Raw genomic sequence first — 10,020 nt, forward strand, 5'->3', positions numbered from 1 at the left:
CCAGAACTTGACTGCTCTGATGGTTAGAAAAATGTGTCTAATTTCAAGCCTAAATGTATTGATGGCCAGTTTATATCCATTTGCAGGGCCGGCTTTAGGAAGTGTGGGGCCCGATTTGACGGGGCCCCGGCAGGGATGACTCACCCGGCGGTGCTCCGGGTCTTCGCTCCAAGTCTTCCGTGGCACTGAAGGACCCGCCGCCGAAGACCCGGTAGGGAACCACCCGGTGAGTACATCCCCCCCACCCCATCCGACCCCCACCCATGTCCTGCTCCCGACTGCCCCCCTCAGAAACCGCAACTCATCAATGCCCCCCCGCTCCTTGTCCTCTGACCACTCCTTCCCAAGACCCCCCACCCTAACTGCCCCCCAGGACCAGACCCCCTACCCAGGACCAGACCCCCTACCCAACTCTCCCTGCTCCCTGACTGCCCCAACCCCATCCACCAGCACCCCGACAGACTCCTGGAACTCCCACGCCCACCCAATCCCCCCCTTCCCCATCCCCTGACCACCACCCCCAGAATCTCTGCCTTATCCAACACCCCCCCCCCCCGGCCCTTTACCATGCCGCTTACCCCCGCCGAAGCCACACCAGGACCGGGGACCGGGCTGGAGCCGTGCCACCCGGAGCCGGAGCCGCGCCGCCCGGCCAGAGTCGGGGCCAGGGCTGGGCCGGAGTTGCGCCGCGGGGCCAGAGCCGCTCGGAGCCTAACCACGGGGCTGGAGCCGCTCGGCCAGGGCCGGGGCCGGGGCACTCGGCCGGGGCTGGAGGGAGCCTCCCGGGCCGGAGCCACTCGGCCGCAGCTGGGACTGGGCCGCGCCGCGCCTCCCTGGAGCCCTCCCCGCAACCCCCCGCCTCAGCTTACCTGCCGCTGCTTGTTTCCAGGCTTCCTGCGCAAACATCTGATTTGCGGGAAGCAGGGGAGGGGAAGGAGAAGGGGGGCAGAGCATTCAGGGGAGGAGGGAGAGGGGAGCCGGGGGCAGGGCAGACAGCTACTGGAGCTTGGGAACCGGCTCCAGCTCACCACTGTGCACAGGGCCCGATTCAGGGGAATTGGGAGAATCTGCCTCAAGCCGGCCCTGTCCATTTGTTTTTGTGCCAACATTAAATAACTCTTCTCCCTCCCTGGTGTTTATCCCTCTGTTATATTTAGAGATCAGTCATATCTCCCCTCATCCTTCATTTTTATATGTTAGGCAAGCCAAGCTCCTTAAGTCTCCTCGTGTAAGGTAATTTCTCCATTCCTCTTATCCTAGTAGCCCTTCTCTGCATCTGTTCATGTCTGAATTAATCTTTCAGAAACATGGGAAACCAGAGTTGCACACACTATTCCAAATGAGGTCTCACCAGTGCCTTGTATAATGGTAATAACACTTTCCCAGTAGAGATAGCGAATAGCTCACCTGATGCACCCATGAATTACAATAGCCTTTTTCACAGCTACATCATATTGACAGCTCAGAGTCATTTTGTTATTGACCAATACACCCAGGTCTTTCTCCTCCTGTCACTTCCAACTGATACCTCCCCAGATTATAGCAAAAAAAATAAAATAAAATTGCTAATCCTTTTGTGCATTGCCTTGCACTGTTAAATTTCATCCCATTTCTATTACTCCAGTTTTCAAGGTTGTCCAGTCTTCTTGTAGGATATTCTGTTCCTGTTCTGTATTGGCAATATCTCCCAACATAGTCATCTGCACATTTTATTAGCACACTTCCACTTTTTGTGGAAAGGCCATTAGTGACACTGATCAGATTGGTCCCAAGATTGATCCTTGAGGAACTGCACTAGTAACCTCCTTCCAGCCTGACAGTTCACCTTTCAGCATGACCCATTGTAGCCTCCCCTTTAACCAGTTCTTTATCCATTTTTCAATTCTCACATTAATCATAATTTTCTCCAATCTAAAAATTCCCCCATGTGGAACTGTATCAAATGCTTTACTGAAATCCAGGTAGATTAGATCTACTGGCATTTCCTTTGTCTAGGAAGTCAGTTATCTTCTCAAAAGATAGATGTTATCCATCAAGAAAAAAAAATTGAATTCTGCCAAGCCAAAATTATAAAATACTGTTTTTCTTCATTTGGTATGACCGTTATTGCAGTCCAGCTTTAATATCATGTTTGGATAGCATGCAGCCTAGGCCTTTATGGAACTGTTACAGTAAAATTGTGTACACAGCTATGTGATTTTGAATCACATGCCTGAATAATTCAAATATTGCCTTTCATTAATATCTAATTACCAATTCACAACTCTGGCTTTATTTTGTTCTGCCAAACCACCCACGTTCTTCTAGGACGGGGCGGGCAAACCTTTTGGCCCGAGAGCCACATCTGGGTATGGAAATTGTATGGCGGGCCATGAATGCTCATGAAATTGGGGGTTGGGGTGCGGGAGGGGGTGAAGGCTCTGGGGTGTGGCCAGAAATGAGGAGTTCAGGATGCAGGAGGGGGCTCTGGGCTGGGGCAGAGGGTTGCGGTGGGGGGGGAAATGAGGGCTCTGGGGTGCATGAGGGTGGGACCGAGGGGTTCAGAGGGCAGGAGTGCGATCAGGGCTGCTCCCAACAGCAGCAGCAGCAGCATCTCCCCCCTCTGGCTCCTACACAGAGTCACAGCCACTGTGCACTGCCCCATCTGCAGGCGCCGCCCCTGCAGGGGCAGTGCTTGGGGCAGAGCAGCGTGCGGAGTCCCCTATCTGCCCCTACGCATAGGAGCCGAAGGGGGGACATGCTGCTGCTTCCAAAAGCCGCGTGGACCCGTGGCACACATGGAACGGGGCAAGCCCCAGACCCCACTCCCCTGCAGGAGCTCAAGGGCCAGATTAAAATGTCTGAAGGGCTGAATGCGTCCCCTGGGCCATAGTTTGCCCACCCCTGTTCTAGGAAGTGATATACATAATGCTTACCTTGCTTACTCTTCCTTTGAAGACAGAGTGCTGACGTAATCAGTTTTAAGAGTGATTTTTCAAATATTTGTGTTTTTGAAAAAACAAAATATGCATTGTATTAATTTTAACATTTTGCTCAATGATATTACCAGTGTCAGGACAAAAGGTTACAAAATACTGTTTTCTTTTCACATTTTGACACAGGGAAAGGCCAGCACTTGACCAAAAGGTAAATGTATACTAGTTACAAATGTAATTCAAAAACACATGTATCATTAAAGTTATATCACAAATGATTTCATGAATCCATGTGAAACCACATTTCTAACAATAAACATGGTCACTATTTGTGAAAGACCAAAAGGTTAATAACTATAATAAAGTGGTCTATAACATTTTACTTGGGAAAGAAAATACAAATACACTATACTAAAGTTTAGGCTTTGGCCACTATGCAGATCCAAATTCATACTTGTAGGGTTTTTTTTTAATTTAAAATAAAAGGTGTGTGGTTGGGGGGGGGAGGTGACATGATTAAAACAAGCTACTGGAGACCTGGAGTTCTATTCCCATCTCTGCCACTTATCTTGTGTATGACCTTGGGCAAGTAGTCACTTTATTTCTCTGGGCCTCTGCTTCCCCTCCCACCATCTGTCTTGTTTATTTAGAGGTCAGGGGTTCTCAAACTTCTTTGCACCATGACTCCCTTCTGACAACAAAAATTGCTGCACGACCCCAGGAGGGGGGACCAAAGCCTGAGCCCTGCCACCCCAGGCAGGGAGGCCAGGGCCAAAGCCAGAGGCCCTCTGCTCTTCGGGGGGAATTCTAGAAGAAATGGGGGCAAAGTCAAATCCCAAGGGCTTCAGCCCCAGGCAGGAGGCTTGTAATCTGAGTGTCTCCCCACACACACACACACACACACACACACACACTCACTCACTCACTCACTCAGGGCTGAAGCCTTTGGCCCCAGGCAGTGAGGCTCAGTCTTCAGCCCAGCAAGGCTAATGCCAGCCCTTGGTGACCCCATTAAAATGGGGTCATGACCCACTTTGGGGTCCTGACCCAGTCTGAGAACTGCTAATTTTGATTATAAAAGCTCTTCAAGACTGGGACTGTCTCTTAGTATAGACAGAGCTGATAGCACTGCCTATTAAGATTGCCTGACAGTTCACATGGAAAGAACCTGTTTTCAGTCACTTATAACTTTTCCAAATGAGCTGTTTGGGTTGAAGTTTTCCATTCCAGGTGTCTGCCTCAGGCTGAATTTCATTGAAAGTTTCAGACAAAACAGTTCAGCTATGTCCAAGAATGGTTTAACAGTTTACCATATTAAAAAGATTGTGAGCTTTTCTTTGAGAAGCTGTAGTTCCTCCCACCTCCCTCTAATGCCCTGGTGCAAACACTTAAAATTTGGCAAGGGCAGCATGTGTGTCAGGATGTGTCTTTTGCCATCCTCTTGAGGAACTACCCAAATTTGGCCAATTTAAGGCTTTGAACAAAATAATAATAATAATAATACATGCTGTGAAGAGACTTATTGGAGCTTCACAACTTGGGTTGGTTGTTCCTCCCCACCCCCACAGCAAATGGTTTATTTTCCCCCAAAAAGCAGTATCAGTCAACCTAAAACAGTTCATGGATTTTCAGATTTGCCAAATAGCTTTAATCAAACAAAAAATCAAAACAGTTAGGTGAATTCAGAAGAAAAGTTTCATTTCAAGCGGACTTCATTTTTGGTTTTAATTTTGGGCATTTTGACAAGAGCAAAGGAAGACTAGATTCATAAAACGCTGGGTGGAGAGGAGGGGAGAAGGAGAACCTCCCTTATCAGATTTAGACCAATGGTTAGTCTATGATCCATTTTGTTTCAACCCAACTTGAAATTAATTTTCGGTTTGACCCAAAACTAATATCTTTTTATAACTGCCAGTGAACCAAAACCAAACAAACTATTATTCACCCAACTGTGTTAGTGACTAAACTTCTGAAGATTATGATCTGCAATGAACATGCTTCAGCAGGGACACAGGTGCCAAAGAGGTCGAATGGCACTGGAGCCAAAAGCAAGGAAACTGTCTCCCTCTGTGCTCTCAATCTTCCCACTGGTTGGCCACAGCAGCATGGAATAGAAAGCCTTCTGAATTTAATGCAGAGGGACCAGACCAGGCCAGGGAGGACAGAAGAAGAGGAGTAGTGGTGAACAAGCTGCAGGGAGGGGAGAGAGATCTTATGAGGAACCAGGATGACAGTTAGGACTAGCTGTACAAAAACTGGGATGAGGAACAGAGATGTAATGAGATGTGAAGAGGAGCCAGTGGAGGGTGACTGACTGTGAGGATGGAGAGAAAGATCAGACAAGGAGCTGGGAAGGGAAGACTGGGACTCTGATGGGAAGCCCCAGAGTGGAGATTAGGACCAGACTATGACAAGGTCAGGTTGAAGGGGATGGGGCAGAAGGGTCTGTGACCACGAGAGAACCCTCCCCTCCAGAGCTTAGAATGGAACCTAAGATTCTAGAACAAGGGGTGGCCAAACTGCAGCTCATGAGCTGCATGCTGCATCTTTTTTAAACTACAGTTAAACTGCAGCTTGCAGAGCTCCCCACCCTCCATTCTCTGCCTACGAGACCGGGGGTTGGGGGAGGGAGAAAGGGAAGCTCAAGGGTTTTGCCTGCAGTGGGGTGATGGGGCTAAGGGCTTCTGCCAGAGACAACTAGTGCCTGCTTGGGGGTGGGATGCACACAATTTAAAGCTTCATGCCCGTCAACAGCTTGAATAGTGCCCTCCAGGCACACACTCCTACCCTCAGTGACCCTTCCCTGCAGCTTCCAGCTGTTTGCCACTGCCTCTCCCCATGGCCACAGCTCCCAGCTTGCCGGCTCCAGCAGCTGCCACGCAGAGAGGGGGCCCAGCGGGACTGGAGCAGGGCCAGCAAACCCTGCAAAAATTGGGGGGGGGGGGAAGAGAGAGAAAGACATGGCCCCATGTGTCATCTCTGGCTTCTGCCCAGCAGGAAGGGGTGATGTCTCAGGGCTTCAGCCCTGCAGGTTGTGCCTGCTGGGGCTTGGCACTTCAGCAGGAGCAGGGCTAAAGCCCCAAGCCTGGGCAGGCACCTCCTGCAGGGCTAAAACCCTGAGACCCTCTCCCTCCCTGCAGGGCTGAAGCCCAGAGCTCCGTCAGGCACGCCTCAGCTCTTGAGCTTCTGAAGGTTGTCATGTGCAGCTCTGAGGGTCAGTAAGTTTTGGCCACTCCTGTTCTAGAGTCTCACCATGCCTCTATCAACAGATATCAGTGAAATTCACCAGTAGAGTGTTTCATCCTGCTTTAGTGCTGGTCCACAGAGGATAACTACTACTGTCATCAGTTTCTCCATTACCTCAACTCAAAGGTCTGTGCAGTGGACCCTGCTAATTAACCATGTGGGTGACAAGCAGATGCCATATAAATGGGATTTCTGGTATTTCAGTTGGCTTTTTTAATAGCTGAGAAATTTACACACAACACTTCATTAAAAAAACATTAAGGTTGCAAAGTTGAGCTCTCAAAAATTAGGAAGTAGCAGAATTAAAGTTACAAGTGCAACCTTAATTTGGTCCCCTTGTCCATATGCATTATGATGCAGGCTTTAATTACATGATTACATACTATTTTTTCCCACAGGACCCCTGCTTCATTCAGTGTACAAAATGGACCATGCTCACTGAATGAGCAACTATTCAATAACAGTGTTTTATCCTTGTAATGGGGTCTGCTACTCACCGCTTGGCAGCAACTCCTTTTGGTGCATCTAGGGGATTAGCTCGCTACTGTCTGCACTCTGACCTGCGGTTGTGCAGACCATTACCTCAGTCAACCACTCTGCAGTCCCTCCCCTCTTTTGCTAATATGAAGCTGCAGCACACAGGTATTTTCTACATCACTATAGCATCTGAGTGATTCACAAACAATTTGTTTTCACAATACCCCTGTGAAATACCTTATTATTCCCATTTTATAGATGGGGAACCGAGGCAAAGAGAGATGAAAGTCAAAGTTATCCACTAATTTTGGTTGCCCAGTTTGAGATGCCTAGGACCTGATTTCTCAGACTACTGTAATAGTCACTCATAAAAATCAAATGATTTATTGGGACACTGTAAGTAACAACTCCAGTACACACAGCCAGGACTCAAAGTTTCCTCCAACCCTCCCACTTCCCACTCCCCAGCAGATACAACAACATAATATAAAACAAAAAGAACAATTTAGCACGAAGATAAAGATACAGCACTATGTATTGGTGGAGGTGCAGTCTACACTGATCATTGCAGTCTTTCACATTATATAGTACTGTATATATTTAAATCACAGTTCCTATTATTGACAGTTTGCAGTGGTGAGTGGTCAGCATTTCTTCAAATTACACTGCTCCCAGGGTCTGAAACCAAGTACCCAAAAAGTTAAGAACACAATTAACTTGTGTTAACCCAATTAACAGCTGCTCCTTGTACCCCACCTATGAAAAGTTTGATTTAAGTGACTTGCCTGATATCACAAAGGAACGCTGGGACAGAGGAAGGGGTAGATTCAAGTTCAAGGTAGCATTCAACTGCCTTAACCAGGATACTGTCCTTTCTCTGCCTGCAGTCCTTTGTCTCATTCACTATACACCTTCCAACAAATAGAGGCTTTGTTTGTAGGATCCCTGCCTCATCACTACACAACACTGGTTCATTTCAAGAACAGGTCTATCCTGAATGGCAGGGTTCCTGTGGGAAAAAAATAGTACGTGATCATATAATTAGAGACTTAACGCATATGCACAAAGGGGCCAAATTCAGGTTGCACAGGCAAAGTGTGAGGGTACTAGAGTGTCTCAAAGAAACTTCAGAATTTTTTTTAACATGGCAAAACAATGTTTTTTTCCCTAATCTCATTTCAGAAAAGGCTGAAACTTTGCAAAATACACAGTCCGAGGCAGACACCAAACATGGAAAAGTTCTGCCAAACTTAAACTGTTATGGGTAAATTATAAGCAACTGAAAATTGAAAAATAATGGGAAGTGTTGGGCAACTGTAACAGGCAGCACTGTTTGCTCCATATATAACTCAAGAGATCAAAAATCCTCCCCTAAAATCATGAGATTTAAAAAAACAAACCCATACACTTTTTTTAAAGACTGTCTTGACTTTTAAACTCCCCTCACTCCTCTGCTAATAATTTTAGGTTGAAGAGCAGGGCTGTAACTAGGGTGGGGTACAAGGAGCAGCTGCCCCGGGCGCAGAGCCGGCGGGGGTACAAAGATGGAGTGGCACAGGATCAGGCCCAGCAGCATCAGCCCTCCTGCAAGATTGGGCCCAGCAGCGTCTACCAAAGCCCAAGGTGCTTAGTACCCCCCACACACACACCTCACACGATCACGGGTTCAGTGACTCTGGCCAGAGCAGGCTCTCCCCAATGCTAGAATGGCAAGGGAAGGTGGGCATGGCTCTGAGTGCTGGCTGGTAGGAAGGGCTTCACAGCTGGTTCCCAGGGACCTAGGTGCAGCCGCTGGAGGTAGGAGATGGGCTGGAGGACAGGGGGTACCATGCAGGGAGAGGGGGCAGGGGGCTAGGGACATGAGGCACAGCCTGGGTTATGGGAGAAGGGGATACATGAGTGCAACACAAATGATTAAGGGCATGGAGCATCTGCCATATGAGGCGAGATTAATAAGACTGGGACTTTTCAGCTTGGAAAAGAGATGAGTAAGGGGGGATATGATAGAGGTCTATAAAGTCATGATGGGTGTGGAGAAAGTAAATAAGGAAGTGTTATTTACTCCTTCTCATAACACAAGAACTAGGAGTCACCAAATGAAATTAATAAGCAGCAGGTTTAAAACAAACAAAAGGAAGTATTTTTTCACACAATGCAGGGTCAACCTGTGGAACTCCTTGCCAGAGGATGTTGTGAAGCCCAAGACTATAAACAAGTGTCAAAAAAGAACTAGATAAATTCATGGAGGATAGATCCATCAATGGCTATTAGCTAGCATGGGCAGGGATGGTGTCCCTACCCTCTGTTTGCTAGAAGCTGGGAATGGGCAACAAGGAATGGATCACTTAATGATTACTTGTTCTGTTCATTCCCTCTGGGGCACCTGGCATTGGCCACTGTCAGAAGACAGGATACTGGGCTAGATGGACCATTGGTCTGATCCAGTATGGCTGTTCTTATGAGTGTCAGCATAGGCACTAGGAAAATGAGGGGTGCACCAGTGGGGTTATGTGACGGAACATACATGAAATGTGTAGACCCCTGCGCAGCTACAAAATTTATATCTGTGCATACGGATATGAGCAGATATAAATTGGTATCCGCAGAGCTGTAGGGCTCTACTAGGAACCTCAGCAGTGAAAACAGCAGCCTGGCAGGCCACCGCTCCCAGGAGCCAGTGCCCTGTGCCGGCAGCTTCGCTGGAGTGGCTGTATCAACCCCCAGCCCTGCCCACTGCACTTGCGTGACCAGGGACAGCTGCTGGTGAGCCTGGATGCAGAGCTGGGGGCAGTACAGCCACGCTGGAGGAGCTGCCAGTGAAGGGCCCACCAGGCTGCTGCTTTCGCCTCTGCGGTTCCCAGTAGAGCCCTGCAGCTCCGCAGATAAGGATTTATAACTGTGGATATCCGTATCTACAGATATAAATTTTGCATCCATGGAGGGCTCTAGAAATGTGCTAAGTGCTGTACTGATTTGTGCCATAAGGGACTGTGTGGACAGTTAGCTCAGGAGGAAGCTGTTCCCTTCCCCAGACCTGCTGTCTGGCCATGCACCACTGGCTCTGCTCACACTCCCTAACCTGTGGGCAGGGCTGAGCCCTGGCAGAGTAGTGTCACCAGCCTGGGGCCTGGCCCTTCCCAGTGCTGGGGTAGAGAGAGCACCTGGGGTTAAGGCTCTCATTAAAGTTGCTAATCACCAGTTGTGCCTACTAAAGGGTGTTTAGAATTTAATCAGACTCATCCCTGGCCAGGGTTTCTCTGTTAACAAGCCAACATGCTGAGCTGCACAACTGTGGCTCTGGGGCGGCCTGGCTGAACATGCCAGTGGCACACACCCCCGGGGCACTGCTCAGGCCACTCACAGGGTCGGTGCTGTGCTGGGG

General features: G+C 48.6%; 1 protein-coding gene across 2 annotated transcripts in view; it reads right to left on the minus strand.

Annotated features, from left to right (window-relative positions):
* Positions 1-7,551, minus strand: part of DAP (death associated protein) — a 116,581-nt gene extending 109,030 nt beyond the window's left edge. For both annotated transcript variants that reach the window (XM_034761539.1, XM_034761541.1), the window contains exon 1: positions 7,424-7,551. In XM_034761539.1, the coding sequence (XP_034617430.1) occupies positions 7,424-7,538 (115 nt within the window). In that variant the 5' untranslated portion in view covers positions 7,539-7,551. The remainder of the gene's footprint in view (positions 1-7,423) is intronic.
* Positions 7,552-10,020: the final 2,469 nt, after the last annotated feature.

This window comes from Trachemys scripta, chromosome 2 (assembly GCF_013100865.1).
Source record: "Trachemys scripta elegans isolate TJP31775 chromosome 2, CAS_Tse_1.0, whole genome shotgun sequence".
NCBI classification, from domain to species: domain Eukaryota; kingdom Metazoa; phylum Chordata; order Testudines; family Emydidae; genus Trachemys; species Trachemys scripta.